At 39.7% G+C, this 20983-nt stretch overlaps 2 protein-coding genes across 8 annotated transcripts in view; one reads left to right on the top strand and one right to left on the bottom strand.

Moving 5' to 3' along the window:
* Positions 1–1116: 1116 nt before the first annotated feature.
* Positions 1117–20571, top strand: abcb4 (ATP-binding cassette, sub-family B (MDR/TAP), member 4). Of its 4 annotated transcripts, none has more exons than XM_067510282.1 (28): positions 1117–1266; positions 1422–1498; positions 1983–2067; positions 2647–2809; positions 2905–2953; positions 3108–3299; positions 3909–4104; positions 4206–4330; positions 4615–4786; positions 4879–4992; positions 6119–6229; positions 6332–6457; positions 6805–7008; positions 7089–7259; positions 8225–8386; positions 8486–8680; positions 9324–9470; positions 9574–9678; positions 13650–13727; positions 14233–14316; positions 14429–14632; positions 14744–14844; positions 14966–15106; positions 16311–16467; positions 16555–16752; positions 17337–17543; positions 18874–19020; positions 19384–20571. In XM_067510282.1, the coding sequence occupies exons 2-28, from the start codon at positions 1431–1433 to the stop codon at positions 19588–19590; spliced, it is 3909 nt and encodes a 1302-aa protein (XP_067366383.1). In that variant the 5' UTR covers positions 1117–1266; positions 1422–1430; the 3' UTR covers positions 19591–20571. The 4 variants fall into 4 exon arrangements, with proteins under 4 accessions (XP_067366383.1, XP_067366384.1, XP_067366385.1 ...); XM_067510283.1 differs by having other exon boundaries at positions 3933–4104; XM_067510284.1 differs by lacking the exon at positions 13650–13727.
* Positions 20572–20585: 14 nt separating this feature from the next.
* Positions 20586–20983, bottom strand: part of crot (carnitine O-octanoyltransferase) — a 15125-nt gene continuing 14727 nt past the window's right edge. For all 4 annotated transcript variants that reach the window (XR_010914832.1, XM_067510290.1, XM_067510286.1 and 1 more), the window contains one exon: positions 20586–20983. This exon is cut by the window's right edge. The gene's annotated coding sequence lies outside the window, so the exon portion shown is untranslated.

The following is a 20983-nucleotide window of genomic DNA, read 5'->3' on the forward strand; positions in this document are numbered from 1 at the left end:
TGTGTATCGTTTGTAATACGAAGCCCCTAGCACTGGTTGGCAGTACTGAGGATAAATTTTACACACACTTCACACACATTTTTCCAAAATTTCTGACCTTGTGGGCCAAATGAAAAAAAAAAGCAAGAGGAACATCAGGGGAGGCTCCTAAGCTGCTTTTTGAGCTGGGCCCCACAAAGGCTTTGGGCCCCATACTGTTGGTGAGCTCCTTTCCACTGGGCCTCAACAAGTAAGAAATGGAAGTGCACACACACACACACACACACACACACACACACACGCATGCGCGCACACATACACACACACACACACACACTAGTAAAGATCAAACAGTAACCTTTAATCAAAGTCTTACATTTATGTCTTTGTCTTTTTTTTCTTTTTATCATCTTCGTACAGTACCTGAAATTATTACAGGAAATATAATAACATCACCAGTGAACATGAATAACACAACCAAGCAAGAATTAAGGGTAATAATTTACAGTCAAACTGCCCCTTCCCCTTATTTGCTGTGTGTGTGTCACTGGTGGAAAAGTAAAAGTTACATTATTGACGCAATGCCCAATTAAAGTTCAATCATTATGGAAAAGTACAAAATTATTAACAAGAGTGTTGTCTTTGTATTGGGGCAATCAATAGGAAGACTGAAGGACAGACAACTTTGGTGCGTTTTATGGATGTGAAGCTACAGTAAGACCTTATCCTTTTGTACTTGCTTTTTGTCTCTTTCTGGTCTTTTTGGCTGTCTATGTAATAACATATCTCTCTTTGTAGTTCGGTTTTGTCTCTATAATCTTGTTGCAGATCTCAAAATGTCTGATAATTTTTTATTTGTATTTTTTACATCTTTTTGCTCATTTGTAGTAAATCTGTTAGATGGTGGACAGACTTGTCTCTGTAGTAATAATATTGTTAGATAATTCACATATTAGCTTCAGGTTATTGTTAATCCATTCACTGGTTAGGGAAAAGGCAGGGAAACGGGTTCCTCTGTCACTCTTGACTGTAATCAATTATTCACCATGGACCATGATCGAGACTCTGCGGAAAAATCAGCGGTTTTTATCTGAGGACAGAAGAGGGCGGAAGTCAGCACCGACGCTCGTCCTGCAGTGAGGCTGTCATAAAGCCACGTGAGGAGGGGGGGGGAGACGTGGAGGGTTTGTCCCAGTCGTCTGTGTGATCATCTCTATCAAAAGTCGACCAGTGGACGGAGACGAGTCTGGAGGACCAGCTGCAGACAACTATTGGGACTCATCTCAGGTTTGAGTCGATAAATGTTATATTTTATTGTGCCATCTCTTATAACCATCCAGTCATTCAGCCTCTTGACCTGCGATTCTTCGGTGGTTTAATAAGCTTTAATTATTAGTTTGTGTTTATCTTGAAATGTGAGCAGGTTGTTTTTACTCTAACAGGACCCAGACATGGAGGCGAAGGACGAGATGTATGAACTGAGCACAGCCAAACCAGAACAAAACGGCAATTTGTCAAGGTAAAGTGATCTGTGATTGGAAGTAATAGATTACTATTAAAGGAACTTTGAAATTAGTAAAGTTCTTAAAACTTTAATTTTCAATTACTATAAACTTAGTACGGTAAATTTCAGACGGAATTGTAATGTAAGGGTACTTAATTAATTTTAATCACTAACTTTGCAGGATCCTAATAATAATACAACATTTAATTAATTAGTTCATAAAAAAAATGTAAAAAAAAATGTATTGCTTATCTGCAACAGCAGCACAAAAGACAATGTGAACTCTGCATGCATATTAAGGTTTACACATCGGTAAGCAGAATACGATTGGATATAAGCATCGTTTCCGTATCGAGAAGTATTACTTTTGGTACTTCGAATATATTTTATGACGAATACTTGATTACTTTTAATTTTAAAAGTGGAACCACATGTATACACTGTGGTATTATATAAAACATTCACTCAGACAATTTTAAATAATGTGTGACTCCTCCAGTGAAACTGACAAGGATGACAAAAAGAACGGAAAGAAGAAGAAAGAAAAACCACAGAAGCTGCCCATGGTTGGCCCCCTGGCTGTGGTAAGTTCAGTCATCTCTGCCAGAAGTAGGTGTTTATGTTCAGTAATTGTGCTTTTTGAACCCTTAAATGTGGCTTTGTTTTCACTATAGTTTTATACTTTCTCTATATCGCTAGAAACGTGCATTTTAACTGTCACGGTGTATACGTAAAGACAAACGTCCGAAAATAAAACAGCATTGATGTTTTAAGCATTTTGGTGTGAGGTTAGTGGATGAGTATGTTGTAGGACTGTACGTGGTGTGATCTTACAAGCATAACAGCAAGTGTGTGCACTAACAGGGGAAACATGGCGAGAGGATGGGAGTGCAGCACATCCTCCTGTTGTTTGGGTGGACCCCACCTGCCCCCTGCTGTGGGAATATAATAGCTTCTTAGAAGTTTTTTTTGTTGTTGTTCTGATTTCATAACTGAACAGCTAAAATATTTAAATATCTTGTTTCATCGGATCAACAATCCAAAACTGAAACTTCCGAATCTTTACACTTAGAAAATTATTAGAATGCTTCACAACATGCAGATACTGATTTCTAAAAATTACTCCTCATTCTCTCCACACTCTGTCTTGAATGTGAGTGTAGTTCAGGTTTGCAGACAGCTTCGACACTGTGATGATCTTTGTTGGCGCACTGATGTCCATGCTCAACGGGGTAGTTCTTCCTCTCATGTGTATCGTGTTTGGAGACATGACGGACAGCTTTGTAAATGATGCGATGATACCCAACATCAGCGCCAGCTACCCCAGTGAGTTTAAAGTTAAAAAAGTCAGTGCACATAATTACACTGACTAAAATAAGTCGTCAGGATAAACTATAACACACGAACGATATGTTTTTCAGATTTCACCTATATACCAAAAAACAGCACCCTACAACAGGACATGAATCTGTAAGACTTTAAACCATCAGCATAAACACAGCAATCAGTCAGGTTAAATATTAAAAAATTAAACTGTGTTGTAGACATAAAATGGCTTTTTATCTACCTTCCTGTACTTATGTTTAGACCTCAGAAACAGTTGTTCTCTCTTCTCTTCATCCAGTTATGCCATCTACTACTCCATCATGGGTGGCGTTGTGCTGGTGGCAGCCTACCTGCAGGTCTCGCTCTGGACCATAGCCGCAGGGCGGCAGGTCAAACGTATCCGCAAGCTGTTTTTCCACCGCATCATGCAACAGGACATTGGCTGGTTCGATGTCAACGAGACAGGAGAGCTCAACACACGTCTCATAGAGTGGGTAACAGAGAAAACCACTGTGTCATATTGTTAATAATAAGAACAACAATATGTGCTAGTTTCAGTCCAAGTGTAATATCCCAGAGGCTGAGCTAAAATATTTAAATGTCTTGTTTTATCCAAATCCGAACAATCCAAAACCTCATAAAAGGTTTTATAACCACCCAATATGTTATTTGTTTTAAACATTTTTTAACTTATTGAGTCAATAGTTTGACCCCCACATAGTAGGTCTGCGTTTTGGTATTTCAAATATACAAATTTCTCTAAAATCATATTTGTTTTCCTTGACAGCAGCCTTTGGATATAGTTTTATTTGCTTGGAATATGATTTGTAATGATTCAAAACCAACCAATTCAAAAGCTTTCAAATTTTAAATTACATTTTCAGTGCACTATAATGGAAGACTAAGAAAAACAACAAATATTCACACCGGCACTTTTAAAGAATAATTATATAATTATAAATAGTTTTCAAGACTTTTATGATCATTCAATAAACTGAAAATAACCCTAATCCTAACCCATCAAAAGCTTTGCTCACATGATCGAAGGAAGCTTGTTTTCATTCTCTTTGTAATTCACGTTGTAGCACTTTTTTGGTAGATGTGTTTATATTTGCATCCACAGTGATGTCTATAAAATCCAGGAGGGCATCGGTGACAAGGTGGGGATGCTGCTCCAGGCCTTCACCACCTTCATCACATCCTTCATCATCGGTTTCTCCAAAGGCTGGAAACTCACTCTTGTCATCCTGGCTGTCAGCCCAGCGCTCGGCATTTCAGCCGCATTTTTCAGTAAGGTAAGTCCTCTCTCCTGCTACTCATATGTAGTGACGTTTATTGTGGGGACGCAGGCAACTGGGTATTTTCAACATAATGTCCTTTTCGCTCATCTGATCAGGTGCTGACGAACTTCACCAGTAAAGAGCAGAGTGCATATGCCAAAGCTGGAGCTGTGGCAGAAGAGGTGCTTTCTGCTATTAGGACAGTGTTTGCCTTCAGCGGTCAGGAAAGAGAGATCGAGAGGTGAGTGCGCATCTGAACCAGGTTCTGAACTATAACCAAGCAAAGTAAAACATATTCTTGAAGCAATACAAATAGGATGCAAAGAGTCTGAGTCAGAATGAATGTGCTTCTTTTCTGTTCTGCAGAGAAAATAAGTATTGATCTGAAATGTGAGTGCAGATCTATAAATAGACCCCATTAAAAATTGGATCATTTTCAAGAGAGGAGAAAACTAAATTAATCTATGGCAAAGGGCCTTACTGTCATTGATACTCTTTGTGTGTGCGTTTGTGTGTGGACCACAGATATCATAAAAACTTAGAGGATGCTAAGAGGGTGGGAATAAAGAAGGCGCTCTCTTCTAACATTGCCATGGGCTTCACCTTCTTGATGATCTACCTGTCGTATGCTCTGGCTTTCTGGTACGGCAGTACACTGGTCCTGAGTGGAGAGTACAGAATAGGATCTTTACTCACGGTGAGTAGACACATTACTATTGAGTTTCTAATTGTGTTTTGTTTATTTAAACACAAAGGAGACAGATAACACTAATGTGTGTGCGTCTTTAGGTGTTTTTCGTCGTGCTGATTGGAGCATTTGCGATGGGTCAGACGTCTCCCAACATCCAGACGTTTGCAAGTGCCCGTGGAGCTGCACATAAAGTGTACAGCATTATTGATCATGTAAGCGATGCAACATTTTCTTCCCAGTGCAGCACGTGTTAAAAGAAAACCCCACTTTTGTTTTTGCTGCTGCACTGCTGTCAGTTTTTGTTAGTGAACGTGCACCGCTGTGCTCTGGCTCTCTGGGGCACTGCTTTGATGCAGCCAACAACTTGGATTCAGTAATGAGATGTTGGATTTTGCTCTAATTGGAGAACTTGCTGGGTGGATGAAACTTACAGGTCATTTAGTTGATAATGCTCAGTGGTGACTCTCACCTTCCTGAACATGCTGTGACTCCATTTCCACCCAGTAAATTCGATTCATTTAGCAAACAATCATTCAAACTTGAACAAAATAATGAATATTGTTACAACATAATTTTGAACCATGTCTGGAAGATATTTCATTGAAAAATAAAGGGCAGTGCACTGGAAGAGTGATTATTGCATGTACAGTAGGATGGTCCATACAGTTGCAGTAACATATGTGTGGAAATGTCAGGCAGACTTCTGTCTATAGCTACTCTGGGACAGACCTGTGTTTACTTTTAAGTGCACTTGTTTGTTTTTCACCAGACCAACACACTGAAATGGGTTATATTCACATGCACATCTGTTTGGACATGAAAACAAATTAGCATGCAAACGGCTAGCAGCCAAACTGAAGAAAGCTATACCTCATCTCAGGGCTTTTTAGTTCTTTACCGTATGACAGTGTGCCTTTGAGGAAGACCTCTGGACACTTTGCTTTTACTTTTATTTGCTTTTTGGTGAAGCCCTTTGTGACATCTTTGATTAAAAAAAGGGTTTATACTGTAGATCAACTTTGTCAGGCATCCCAGAGGGACAGAAAGCTATGTCAAATTCTTTCTTCACAGACATGAAACAGCAACAAAGCCGGAGCAAGAGAGTAAAGTGTGTACAACACACACACAGAAGCAATGTAAACACAAAGACCTGTGGAAATAAACATAAGCCTTTTTAAAAACACCCGCTTTAACCTGGATGGCTATCGGCCTTCCTCCAATTTTCTGCCTGACCTTATGATAATAATCAAGTTCTGTATTCCACTGTGGCCAAACACAATCCAGAGCAGAATTGAGTTTTAGAAGTAAGTGAAATATTTTTGCTTCTTGTCTCAACAGAAACCGAGCATTGACAGCTATTCAGAGGAAGGTTTCAAGCCTGACTCCATCAAAGGAAACATAGAGTTCAAGAACATCCACTTCAACTACCCCTCGAGGCCAGATGTCAAAGTTTGTTCCCCACAGACACAGTACTATACTCGAATAGAGAGCTTGAGACATAACATTACTTCAAACTGTCTGTCATTAATTACATTTTTATTGTTGTTTTAGATATTAAATAACATGTCTCTGAGTGTGAAAAGCGGACAGACCATTGCCTTAGTGGGGAGCAGTGGCTGTGGTAAAAGCACCACGATCCAGCTGCTGCAGAGGTTCTACGATCCTCAGGAAGGATCTGTAAGTGACACTGCACTGTCTTCACATCTATACTTTAAGAGCTGACTGGTTTTGTCACTATAGGGCTTTAAAAAGAGCATTTTTAAAATTCTTCTTGTCAAAATTTGTTGCCTGCCTTACCCAAAGTTCATCTAGACTGTTTGACACCTAATGGTGAATCAGAATCAGAAAGGAGGAATGTGCTTTATTTACCTATTTACTGCACATCATACACAGTACACCCTTTTCATGAGTTTTAATTTACTTTACAAAAGTAAAACCAGGAATAATGACCTTATAGAAGCTTTCCAAAATATGGAAATTAGTTTATGTACTTATAAGTGTGTGTCTGTTTGGTTGCTTGTTAGGTATCTATTGATGATCACGACATTCGGTCTCTTAACATCCGCTACCTGAGAGACATGATCGGAGTGGTGAGTCAGGAGCCAATCCTCTTTGCTACCACCATCACTGAGAACATCAGATACGGCCGACCAGACGTGACGCAGCAGGACATTGAACAAGCTGCCAAAGAGGCTAACGCTTATGACTTCATTATGTACCTGCCCGATGTATGACTTCATTTATGACTCCCCGACCCATGTAACTCTGTCCAACACACTTGCTAATGCTGGAACTTATTGTTGAGCAGAAGTTTGAGACGCTGGTTGGAGACCGAGGTACTCAAATGAGTGGAGGACAGAAGCAGAGGATTGCCATCGCTCGAGCTCTGGTCCGCAACCCCAAAATCCTTCTGCTGGATGAGGCCACATCTGCTCTTGATGCAGAGAGTGAGACCATTGTGCAAGCTGCACTAGACAAGGTACAAACACATACAGAGGAACATGCTCTGCTCTACTTTGTTCTGTACTTCTTTTTAAAAGTGCTAGTGATTCAGTGGATGGCAGGGTTGTCTGTCTGTCCACCACTGTGGTCCAGACTGAAATATAATAATGTTGTTTCAACAATAGGATGGTGCCCTATTCATTTAGCCATTCTCCACAATTGTCAACAACACTGGGAAGGTCTCAGTGTAACTTCTACAAGCTTCCTCCTGCTTTCGTGTCTTTTTGTGAATACAGCGTGCACACCAGACCTCTTCTTGCCCGGAGCTTACAGCATTGTCATTGGGATAAAATAACGTAAATCTATACTTCATATACTTTACAAATTCATTTGGATCTAATGAACCAAATTCTGATCTGAAAATAATTTCAGCATGTAATCTCCAAACATGTATTCACTATTTCACAAGGATTGGTAAAAAGTATTTTTCAACAAAGTGTCACAGGATCCTGTAAACCAAGTGTGGCCAGTACTCTAGAGCCCAGAGCTGTTCCCGCATGTTGATCTTGACAAATATTGGATCAATATACATCAACTTTAGTATAGATAATCATCATGCCCAGAGGTTAAATCCTGGGAGCTCTGATGATTTTCTGACCTATCCGTAGTGCCGCCAGCAAGTCAAATATGACTGTATCTAAATCTTTGCCTAAATATTTGCACAACTAATTAGATTCCCATCAGCCTCAGGGTCACATGGTGTTTAGTATTGATTATGTTAACACCACACTGTAGACATTAGTATATTATAGTCATTTTGAACATAGAAGAATGCATGTTCACATGGCTAAGTGCAGCCTTAGCAATCTGGCAGAGTTTTAGCCCTGTCATTAACATTAAACCCGGCTGCAAACACGTTTGTTAAACATGTATATAGATGTTCTTATTCTATGTTTTAAATGTCAGCATAGACACTCAAATCAGACATGTCTTTATGTCCAGGCCCGACTGGGACGTACCACTATCATTGTGGCCCATCGCCTGTCAACCATTAGAAATGCTGACGTCATCGCTGGTTTCCAGAAAGGTGCAGTTGCAGAGCTAGGGACTCACGGTGAGCTGATGGAGAAACAGGGTGTCTACCACACACTGGTCACCATGCAGGTAACACATGCTCTTTGGCACATCCTATGTTAGACTGGACCTCAAGGAAAACAGTTTTCTCAGACATTGATGTTGTTTGTCGCATTTGTCTTGTCACAGACCTTTCAGCAAGTCAGGGAGGGGGAGGAAGCAGACCATGAGCTGTCTGTCGATGAAAAAAGCCTGTCAGCCAAGTCCTTCTCTGGGTCCTCTCTGTACAGGAGGAAGTCCACAAGAGGCTCATCCTTCACTGTCTCAGAGGGAGGGACAGAGGAGAAAGAAAAGACCAAGCATGAAACAGACAAGACAGAAGAGGTGAGCTGCGGTGCAGCACTTCAACAGATGAAACATCCATCTATGATCCTTAAATGCAGTTTATCACAGTTTTATTTCCTCAGATTTCTTTAGATCAGTAGATTTGTAGTAATTGTCTTTATTTCTAACTATGCAATTTGCTAAATCCCTCATGTGTTTAAAATAAAAAAGAAACCGATTTGGTGTGAGGTTTAATAGTGGAGAAGTTGGAACTGGGTCCATTAAGGTGCTTTGTTAATTGCATTTCTTTAAACCCAAACATGCTTAGATTTATTTGCATGTACTGTAGATGAGATGGTGTAGAGCTGCTCTTGTCTATATGTTTTTGTACTGTCCTAAACGTACCTGCTGTTAAAGGCTCTGTTTCAAACCAACGTCTGATATGTTACTTTTTATGGTAGCCAACACAGGCAGATGTTTTCAGTGCAGGTGGTATTTCAAATATCCTCAGCTATCAATATAGCTCTTGTAACACTAATTGTGTGCAAGTTAATATTACTTATTTGGAAAAACCTCCTGGTGCCACTGTGGTTTACCTGTAAGAATCAACATCATACATTTTTAATATTATATTCAATATTTTTGTTGTTTCTGTAGCCCTGTCTCATGACTTTGAATCAGCTCTTTGTCCCTCTTTCTGCAGGATGAAAAGGTTCCCCCTGTGTCGTTCCTCAAAGTGTTTCGTCTCAACCTTCCTGAGTGGCCATATATTATACTGGGAACCATCTGTGCCATAATCAATGGAGTAATGCAGCCACTGTTCGCCGTCATCTTCTCCAAGATCATCACCGTAGGTTACTTTTACTGCACGCGCGTTCCATAAATGTCAATGTTACTTGTTACCCAGCATTTGTGAAATATTGTAGTAAGATATGAATTATTTTTTTCCTCAGGTGTTTACAGAGCACAATCATGATATTGTGAGGGCAAAATCCACATTTTTCTCCCTTATGTTTGCTGTTATTGGAGCTGTATCCTTTGTCACCATGTTTCTACAGGTATGTAAACACACATTCATGTTGACTTACATTGGCCTCATAGAAAAAAGAGCGTTAGATGAGAAGGTTGATACACTTATGTCTGATCATTTCAAAGCTATACAGCCTAGAGATGGTGAGTGTTAAGCATGAACATGAGAAAACAAATAGCTTACCACCTTTTTCTAATTGTAATAAACTCTTAATGTTTAATTTGTTTAAAAGTTATATAATGGTGATGTATATTTACTGGATGGAACATTAACTCTTGGCAAGAAGCAACATTTTACTCAATAATAAACAAGTACAAGGAATTTGCTATGGTAACATTCAAGGACATGTTCAAAGAGTAACAGTATAGACAACATAACAATGACAACTGCAGAGAAAAAAATAACATTAAAACAGCACTGATAGTAATAATAATAATAATAATAACAATACAGACAACATAAGAAACAGTGGACCCCAAGATGAAGGGATGCAGTGTCTTGAGCATGTTCAGCTCCCGGTTGTGTTGACTGCACCACACCGCACAGGTTGGCGCACACAATAAAAACTGACATAAGATGTTACAATGTCAGTCAGTTCATCCAGGATTTCAGTGGGGACAGACCAATATGCGCCTTTCAGTACAGTGTAGTGGTCCAGTGTATTCTGGAGGAGCAATTTATGTTAGGCAGTTCATAGTTAACATATGCTTTGTTAAAATCAGCAAATACAGTGAAAATAGAGTTCAGTCTACGATGGTAATTTTCTGGACTGATTGCTACAGCGCGTCACTTACAGGCCTGCGGTGGGATGCAAACACCAACCAGTAAAAATTAGGAAAATTATCAAGAAGAATGAAATGGTTTAAAGTTTACAAACAAAGTTTCTAGGTACGGGCTACACGATCTGCTAAACATTAGTACACCAACCTTCAAGCAGATTCCACCTCCTCTCGTTCTTCCCAATGGCCAATGGTCTTCTCGGTGGAGCTAAAAACCTGGCAGCTACAGTGGATGGCTACACAGGGTCAGGTTTCAGTGAAACAGAGGACAGCAGAACATGGAAAGTCCATATCAGCCCATCCATTTTGTTGGGCAGGGAGCAGAGATGAGCCAAGTGAACTGATATATAATCCCTGCTGCAGCAGCTTCAGAACATTGTGTGTGTGAAGCGCTTAAAGAATGGGGCTCAACAAACAGGCCTATGGGGTGCCAGTGCTGAGTGTGAATATTGATGAGACAGGTGACAGCCTAGCCTAACTGTCTGATAGTCCGTAATCCAATAACAGATGGATTGACAAAGTCCTAGTTTGGTAACCAATTTGCTTGGAATAGGCATGGCTGAAATCTAGAGCTTCATCACATCCAGTTCATCCAGAAAGTATTCCCCTTTTTCCACATTTTCTTATGTTACAGCCTTATTTTAAAATGGACAGTCAAGTGTGCTAGGGGTGTAAAAAAAGAGCAGCATGTAAACGGTATAGTGCATTTAAATGTCCAGCATGTAAACAGTGCAATTGCATTGGAATGTGCAAAAAACAGCAGGTAAACAGTGTAGTGCGGTAAATGTAGAATGATAAAAGTAAATAAATAATAAATAAGTGGTGGTGGAATGAGATGAGTAGTGAGTGATGAGAATGTGCTGAGTTCGGTTTGTAGTGTGTTTAAGTTCTATTTCAGTTTTGTGTGTTGAGGAGCCTTATGGCTTGCGGGAAAAAACTGTTGCATAGTCTGGATGTGGTGGCCCGAATGCTTCGGAACCTCTTTCCTGATGGCAGGAGTGTGAAGAGTGTGTGTGATGGGTGTGTGGGGTCGTCCACAATGCTGTTGGCTTTGCGGATGCATCGTGTTGTGTAAATGTGCATAATAGAGGGCAGAGAGACTCCGATGATCTTCTCAGCTGTCCTCACTATCCTCTGTAGGGTCTTGCGATCCGCGACGGTGCAGTTCCCAAACCAGGCAGTGATGCAGCTGCTCAGGATGCTCTCAATGGTCCCTCTGTAGAACATGGTCAGGATGGGGGGAGGGAGATGGGCTTTCCTCAGCCTTCTCAGGAAGTAGAGACGCTGCTGGGCCTTTTTGGTGATGGATGACCAGGTGAGGTTGTCCGCCAGATGAACACCAAGGAATTTGGTGCTCTTGACTATCTCCACTGAGGATCCATCGATGATCAATGGAGAATGGTCGCTCTGTGCTCTCCTGAAGTCCACAACCATCTCTTTAGTTTTGTCAATGTTCAGAGACAGGTTGTTTGCTCCACACCAGGCTGTTAATCGTTGCACCTCCTCTCTGTAAGCTGACTCGTCGTTCTTGCTGATTAGACCCACCACGGTCTTGTCATCGGCAAACTTGACTATGTGGTTTGAGCTGTGCATTGCTACACAGTCGTGCGTCAACAGAGTGAACAACAGAGGGCTGAGCACACAGCCCTGAGGGGCTCCAGTGCTCAGTGTGGTGGTGCTGGAGATGTTTTTCCCGATCCGGACTGACTGGGGTCTCCCAGTCAGGAAGTCCAGAATCCAGTTGCAGAGGGAGGTGTTCAGGCCCAGTATGCTCAATTTCTCGATCAGGTGCTGAGGGATGATTGTGTTGAATGCTGAGCTGAGCTGAAGTCAATGAACAGCATTCGTACGTATGAGTCCTTATTGTCCAGGTGGGTGAGGGCCAGATGGAGGGTCGTGGAGATGGCATCGTCCGTGGAACGATTTGGGTAACGATTTTAAGTATTCTAATAACACTTTGTTGAAGATACTTTAGCACCAATTACAGCCTCTGTCTTTTTGAATATGATGCTACAAGCTTGGCCCACCTTTTTTTGGAGCAGTTTCTCCCATTCTTCTTTGCAGTACCTCTCAAGCTCCATCAGGTTGGATAAGGAGCATTGGTCAACAGCCATTTTCCGATCTCTCCAGAGATCAATTTTAAGTCTGCGATCTAGCTGAATTTCCTACAGGTGGACTCCAATCAAGTTGTAGAAACATCTTAAGGATGATCAGTGGAAACAGGATGCACCATAGCTGAATTTTGAGTGTCATGGCTAAGGCCATCAAAACTTATGTACTTTTTTTTTCATTTTTTATTTTTAATACATTTGCAAAGATCTCAAGAACTTCTTTCACGTTATCATTATGGGATATTGTATGTAGAATTTTGAGAAAAATAATGAATTGATTCCATTTTGGAATAAGGCTGTAACATGGCAAAATGTGGCAAAAGGTAAGTGCTGTAGAGAAATTGGAAGCGTTGAAGGAGTGTGGGAGACTGGCTTTGATGTGCTGCAAGCCCAGGCTCTTCGAGTTCTTTATTATTACTAGGGCAAGAGCAACAGGACGATATACCGGTTTGAGTAACTGTTATGGAAAAAATGACAATATCTGGTCTTAGACACCTCACCCTAAAAGACATCATTGTCTTGCAAGAGAGAAGTACATTGACAGAATTTCAATTCTCCATCCTATGCAGTTCTAAAATTCATACATCACACATTAGTTTTATAACTTTCTGTTGCTAGGCAGAACATTCTCCACCCTCAGGCTACTGCCCCCAGCCCTTTTCACCTTTTATGGAAACCTTTTCCCTTTTCAGCACTTTGATGAGCAGCTGTGAACATGAAGTGACTCTGGGTCACTACAGTGTGTGATAGTCTGCTGTTAGACAATAAGTGACCATGGAGCAGTTCTGAAAACACTTCAAGACAAAACACATATATGAGACGATGTTTGAACAACATACAATCTTTTAAACATTCTTCAAAAGTACACTGAGTACAAGTTGCTATTATAACTAGGTAAAATGCTAAGGATTAAATGTAATCATCATTTGATAATACTTGATTTTCCATCACAGTAACATAATGCACACAAAACATTTAAAAATACCCAAGGTCCTAATCAATGATCCATGGCGCCACCTTAAAAGTAAAGATGATTACCACTAACCTAAACTTAAAGCGAATGGTACACTCACAAACACCAATGTCCTCTGTCTGTAAATCTTTTACAGGGTTTCTGCTTCGGTAAATCTGGGGAGATTCTGACTTTAAAACTGAGACTCTGTGCCTTTAAGTCCATGATGAGACAGGTGCGTTCAGCAACTGTGAAACCTAAACAAGCTTCTATTAGAGAACCTGCTTTATATTTGTTGGATCACTTTTTCAGTCAGTTCTGGAAGAAACCTGAGGGTGAGATACCCAGAGTGGAAATGATTGTTTTGATATTTGGCTCGACTGGCAAGGCTGGCCTGGTACCTGTCCTTCCCCGGACCAGTCATAGTTTAACAACATTTAAATCTAAACGTGTTGCCTTCACTGTCAGTAAAATCACAACCACACAGTCCTGAAGAGGTTTAAAAGACTAAATAACAACGTGTATTGATACAAACTTTAACTTTGTTGCTAATTTAGAAATTTGTATTTTATGTTTTTCTGGCCTTTAATCTACAACTAAAATGTGTGTATAATATGGTACCCAAGTTTAAAATGGTAACATTTTAGATTGCTGCTGTATATTAAACATTTATTTCTAAGTGAATAACTACTATTTATTTTCATGGACAATAGAAAATATTAATCCCAGTGTTCTTGTAGGACCTCGGTTGGTTTGACAACCCCAAAAACAGTGTTGGAGCACTCACCACAAGACTTGCCACAGATGCTGCACAAGTGCAAGGGGTAAGCCTTGACAGCAGCCTCCCAAGACTACCACAATATCTTCTCTTATAAAATCTGTGCTCTTTAAATTTTTTTGTTTTTTTTTCCCCCCCCATCTTTCACATGTGCTCAGGCTACAGGAGTACGACTGGCCACACTCGCTCAGAACATTTCCAACTTGGGCACTAGTATGGTCATCTCCTTCGTGTATGGCTGGGAGCTCACCCTGCTCATCCTGGCTGTGGTGCCCATCATGGCCCTTGCTGGAGCTGCAGAGATCAAGCTGCTCACCGGCCACGCTGCTGAAGACAAGAAGGAGCTGGAGAAGGCTGGAAAGGTGAATGAGTGGGACTCCTGTTTTATTACTCACAAAGGGTGAGCACCATTTTTAAACCCTTGATGTGGTGGTATACTGTAATATGATGATTATGTTGATGTGTTTTTGTAGATCGCTACAGAGGCCATTGAAAATATCCGTACTGTCGCCTCACTCAGCAGAGAACCCAAGTTTGAGTCTTTGTATCAGGAAAACCTTGAAGTTCCATACAAGTACGAGTAGTGACATTATTTAAACCACATATCCCCATGGGATATAAGAAATGGATTTATATTCAGCATATGTTATTGACTTGTTCTGTCTAATGCCATCCGTGTGTCTTTTTCTCTACAGGAATGCCAAGAAAAAGGCCCACATATATGGTATCACCTATTCCTTCTCCCAGGCCATGATCTACTTTGCCTACGCAGGTTGTTTCCGATTCGGAGCTTGGCTAATTCAGGAAAATAGGATGGATGTGGAGGGGGTATTCCTGTGAGTAAACAGTCAGCAACAAACCATTTGAGTGCAGAAGAGAGTAGAGTTTATTTGTGAATGGGTGGCCATTATGTGGTCATAGAAGTACTTTTGGTGATCCAATAGACAGAGTGCTGTCATCGTGAGGAGAAGCCACCGCTTTATATTCTGACTGTACTCAGAGTCCAAAATACATTGTAGATTGAGCTTCTCCAGGACCATAAAACTATTAAACTTGTGTGTCATGCTGCGCTTTTTAGCATGATGTATGTTTTTAAACTTGCACTTACAGAATATTTACGGCAGTATTTCAAAAACAAGAGTGTGAGGCTGCAGAAGCCAGCAGCTCCGTGAATGCTAATCTTAGCATGGTACCATTAGCAGGTGTAATGTTTACAATGTTCACAATCTTAGTTTGGCATGTTAGCATGCTGACATTTGGTAATTACCAACAAATACAGTTGGCTGCAAAAGTTTGCTTTCCCTTATATTGAACTGGCAAAAACAGTAAAACAAATGAATATCTTTTCCATCTATATAATATTTATTGCATGTTCAGATACTGCAGTGTGCTGTTTCCTTAAAGAAATATTAATCAAAGTTAAAATAAAAGATAAATAATGGTAAATTATTAGTATTGATATTTTAGAAATTTGCTCTTTTCAGTTTTCATTACTTTACTAAAATATTGCTTTCTATATTGATATATATCGGTTGATCAGAAGTCAGGATGATTCAGTGGGAAGTATCATCTTGTGTGCTGATATGGTATATGTAGAGATATTTAACAGGATAACTGAGAACTTTGACCTACTGGGAGCATCAGAGGGAAATTGGGAGGTTGCCAAAGCTAGTAAAATGAATCCTATGGAAACCATTAACTTCAGATGGCTAAAAGAACGCTTAGAAGTAAATGTTCTTTTTCTATTCAATAATTGGTAGAATTTTATCTACACTTTAACACCACTATAAAAAGAGAATAAAAGAAAAAGAATACAACTGACAAGGTGATAGTTTGTCTATGAGTAAGATTTGAAATTATAATGATGTGCTTCATTTTTCAATAAGCTTCACACACCTTAATTGCTTTAATTCACCATTTTACTTGGACAAACTGAACAGACTTGTATCACAAAAGGACCAAAGAGTGAGGGTGATGTATTACATGTCACTAATGTAAAACTGGTGCTCACTTGATTTGTAATTTAATTTTCTCTTTTAGTGTGATTTCTGCTGTTCTGTATGGTGCCATGGCTGTTGGAGAGGCCAACTCCTTTGCTCCAAACTATGCCAAGGCCAAATTGTCAGCTGCGCACCTCATGATGCTGATGAACAGAGAGCCTGCGATTGATAATCTTTCACAGAGGGGAGAGTTCCCGGTACATAATGCAAAGCCCCAAATACCAAACATGATACAGTTCTTCACACATGTGCTAACATATCCCTCTCCTCTCTATTTGCCGCAGGTCAAATTTGAAGGTAACGTATGTTTCGAGAGTGTTAAGTTCAACTACCCATCACGTCCGGATGTGCCCATCCTCCAAGGGCTGAACCTTAAGGTGAAGAAAGGGGAGACGCTGGCTTTGGTGGGGAGCAGCGGCTGTGGGAAGAGCACCACCATCCAGCTGCTGGAGAGGTTCTATGACCCCAGAGAAGGCAGAGTGGTGAGAAGACAAACACACACACCCCCACCGCTCTGTCAAACACTGCCTCTTCACCTACAGCACAGTCAGTTAATAAATAGCTCGCCACTGTGTTTATGACTGCTTTACAGCATTGTACTGATTAGACATGAACCTTGAGAGGTTCTGAGATCTATGTAGCGTGTGAGTTTTTATCTCCCATTGCTGCAGTAAACTGTTCTGTTAATCTTGATAGAAATTACTGCACTGAGAGTCTTGGGAGAGAGAAAACCCTAAAATGTATGACCCTTTCTTTGTCTCTCATGTGATCAGAGTAGTGTTTGTCTCCATCATGGTCCTGAGCTGCTCTTCTCGATCAACAAGAGATATGTATTTTGAAATTTTTGGGTGACTACTCAGGACCAAACAGCAGACAAGTTACCAGCTAACTGCTGAAGACTTTAGAGCTTTTTGACAGCAACAGAGACATATATTTCCGTCAGTGGCTAGAAACACAAATTCAACTCAGTGCTGATGTTGAAAGCTGATAAAATGCCAACAGTTGAGTGAGTAAAAAATAAATCCAGCCCCACTTATTTATGCAGTAATGTTATTTCTCCCTTCAGATTCTGGACAATATAAACGCCAAAGACCTGAATATCCACTGGTTGAGATCCCAGATAGGCATCGTGTCCCAGGAGCCCGTGCTGTTCGACTGCACTTTAGCTGAAAACATCGCCTACGGAGACAACAGCCGCACAGTGACCATGGAGGAAATAGTGGCAGCTGCTAAAGCTGCCAACATCCACAACTTTGTAGAAACCCTGCCAGAGGTAACAGCTGTCCTGTCCTGATGTTTCAGTAGTGCTGACCAAATTTATCATAAGTAAGAAAAGTTATTTAATATAGCACCTTTTTAGGTCAGATGTCTCAACATGCCTCACAATGCAAATAAATAAAAAGCGGAAAAATACATATAACAAATTTTGAATAGAAACAATCACTAACTACTAAAAAAGGGGGTTTGGACCTGCTTTTTTAAAATGCTTTTTTAAAAATCCCTAATTTAGTCTACAGATCTCAAGTCCAACAGAAGAGAATTTAAGAGTTCCAGAACCACAAACACATGTCTCCTTTAGTTTTTAGTCTGGAGTGATTAAAAATCAGTAACTCCTGATCAGAGGACCTTACAGATCTGCTGATGATGTTCATGTGGAAGGAGATTTCTAATGTACTCAGGTCCCTGACCATGTAGGGCTCCGTAGGTCATCACAAGAATCTTGAAATGGATCTTTTAATTGATGGGGAGCCACTATAATGTACATGTTCGCTCTTTGAGGAGCTGCTCAAGAGCTTAGCAGCAGGATGAGATAAAAGCTGAAGTGATCTGCCAATGTGATTAGCTTTACTTTCATATCTTTTTTATTGATTTTTTATGGATTTATTTATCTTTACAGCATGTGAAGGCCCTTAGTCAGACAGATAGCTAGAATTTCGATAAAGTTTCAGTCAGTGCGGCAGTGAACATATAACAACAGTGAATCGTTTATCCAATGTTAAAGAATCACTGAGCTAAATTACTAAGAATTAAAGAATATCTCTGTTACCAGTGATCTCTTTTTGCCCTTGTTACTCTCGATAATCCACAGAAAACAATGCAATCATTTTAAACTAATTAAGATCACTGCTAATGCTTTGCTTTACATAATCATAATTTCTTAAGAATTTTCTAAGTAAGTTCCTGAAATTTATATGAATAGGTGGCCAAAACATTGGAACCACCTCTTCTTATAATTGAGAAATTATACCCTTGTAAAAGCAGAATTCATGGTAGAGCCACTGTATTGGATTGCATTAAATTGCACAGGTGGTCATAATGTTATGCCTGATTGGTGTTTATTTAGTTTTCAATAAATATTAAATAATAGATGAATATTTTACTTAGGATTGAATGCAGCCGATCTCTCAATTATAAACTGCTTATATGCATAAATTAATAAATGCTAAGTAAAAGAAAAACTGAGAGGTTAGCGGGACATAACAGACCCTTAAAATGTTATTTTTCTTTGATATTTAAAAAGGAAAACTGCTCATAAGATTTGGGGATTATAGGATGCTTCTGTCATTATACAGTAATGATCCTCTTTTTGTTTGTCTGAGCAGAGGTACAACACTCAGGCAGGTGATAAGGGAACGCAGCTGTCAGGGGGACAGAAGCAGCGTATAGCCATCGCCCGAGCCATCCTCCGCAACCCAAAACTGTTGCTGCTGGATGAGGCCACTTCTGCACTTGACACAGAGAGTGAGAAGGTGAGTGTTTAACTTTTCTTCCTTCTACAGACACTCCTCAGGGTGAGAACAAGGATTAAGAAACATGCACAGTGACTGAACATGGTAACTAGGACAGAATTAATCTCCCATAAATGATCCTGGCGTAAGTTAGAGCAAGAAGATGTAAACACAAGTGTAACCAAAATTATACTTAATGAAACTTGTGGCAATATAAATGTTTCGAAAAAAAAAAAAACACAGAGCAAGGATTCTAAATTACAGTCGTGGTTAACAATCTGTTTTTCAATCTTAAAAACTTATCATAACTATGTTTTCATCACTGTGAATATTAAGAGAAGAGACCTACATGTTTGACCTAACGTTGTTCTTCTGTCGCTGCAGGTAGTGCAGGAGGCACTAGACCACGCCAGGAAGGGGAGGACGTGCATTATTGTAGCCCACCGTCTGTCCACCATCCAGAACGCTGACCGTATTGTAGTATTTCAGGGTGGAGTGGTGGTGGAACAGGGGACGCATCAACAGTTGCTGGCAAAGAAGGGAGTCTATCACATGCTGGTCACCACACAGATGGGCCACAGGAGTGAATAAGAGCACAGGGAGGCACAGGAGAGTGATAGAACATAGATTTTATTTCATCTTTGTTTCCAGAGGGCTGGAATAAACATTTTTTTTTTTAGATTTAACTACCAGCTTCACATTTATGTAGTTTTACAAACTCAGGCTAAGCAGCTGCAATGAAGCACTTGGGGGTTAAATGTGCCAACTGAAGCCTAGCCAGTTCAGTGGCCTTTTTTAGCCTTTTCTGGTGGCTGTGGTTAGTCACCTTTCAAACAAATGCCCAAAGTAAAACATCTGTACTGTTTGCATGTGACAGTAGGAAAATCACAGGTGTAAAGAATGTCGATGCTGACTAAATTTCATGTAGGTGCTTCAGTTTCAGTGTCATGGTATTGTGCATGCTGGCTCACTGTCACATTGTCATGGCCATCGTGACACTTCTTTAGCAACATTTGTCCTTTTCTTATTGTGACAAGTTTAAATGTTTTCTTTAAGAGGGGCCATTTGTGGTGTTCTCTGTTTTTTTAGTCTGCTTTTATTTGTGCTTTTTGCAGTGGGGCTAACTTATTGCCAGTACAGTTTTTTTTATCTAAGGTGGCTCTACTGAAGCTCCCTGATATTACAAACCTTAAATGCTTTTGATTTTTTGTGCCACTTTTAAGTGCAAAATACTTGGACCAAATGTGTTAATTAAAGCTAAAATACCGTAGGCCTAAACTGGATTTTAAGTATGAAACAATATACTGTATTTAAAATGTGATTGCAACACTTATATAATTATCATAATCAGAAATACATTTTCCTTTGCAAAAAATGTTGTAAAAAATAAAAATAAACACATTGCAGTACACAATATAACCCAGGAAGATATTGTATACTTAGGCCTGTGCAGATGTTAATTCTCATTCATGCACATTTTGATGCAATCACTAAGAATTGTTATAACTTTTGCAAAAATTACTAACATGTTTGGAAAACATGCTACTCAAAGTATTAAAGTTTTATACTCGTGTTGAGTAATGATGTCATTTTTACATGATTTTATTCATTTAACTCATCCAAACAAAAAAACAAAATTAAATGGACGGCAATCTCAACTTTTTGCCATAACATAAACCTTATAGTACACTTACATTTCCACATATATCTAGTATTTCAATCTTTATGTAAATAGTTAAAAATAACAAAATACGTATCATGTGAGTATTTGAAGGAAGTGCAATTACACCTAATCATAAATCTAACAATTGGACAGATTACAAATTTAAGGCTTTAAATACAGTACAAACATTAGGCCATCTGTGACATGACAAATATGAGTAATCAAGGGGAATGCATAGTGTGCTGAACCCATAAAGTGCAGAAACTAAGTAAAGTTTTGATTCAAAGAAAGGTGCAAAAATAAGCCACAGTTTCACTGATG

Source organism: Channa argus, chromosome 7, assembly GCF_033026475.1.
Source record: "Channa argus isolate prfri chromosome 7, Channa argus male v1.0, whole genome shotgun sequence".
In the NCBI taxonomy this organism is placed as follows: domain Eukaryota; kingdom Metazoa; phylum Chordata; class Actinopteri; order Anabantiformes; family Channidae; genus Channa; species Channa argus.

Bases quoted from the DNA above. Each gene is read 5' to 3' on its own strand.
- abcb4 (XM_067510282.1), top strand. From the start codon at position 1,431: ATGGAGGCGAAGGACGAGATGTATGAACTGAGCACAGCCAAACCAGAA. The intron at 8,387-8,485 runs GTAACACATGCT...GTCTTGTCACAG, and splicing joins ACACACTGGTCACCATGCAG to ACCTTTCAGCAAGTCAGGGA. The intron at 14,317-14,428 runs GTAAGCCTTGAC...ACATGTGCTCAG, and splicing joins ATGCTGCACAAGTGCAAGGG to GCTACAGGAGTACGACTGGC.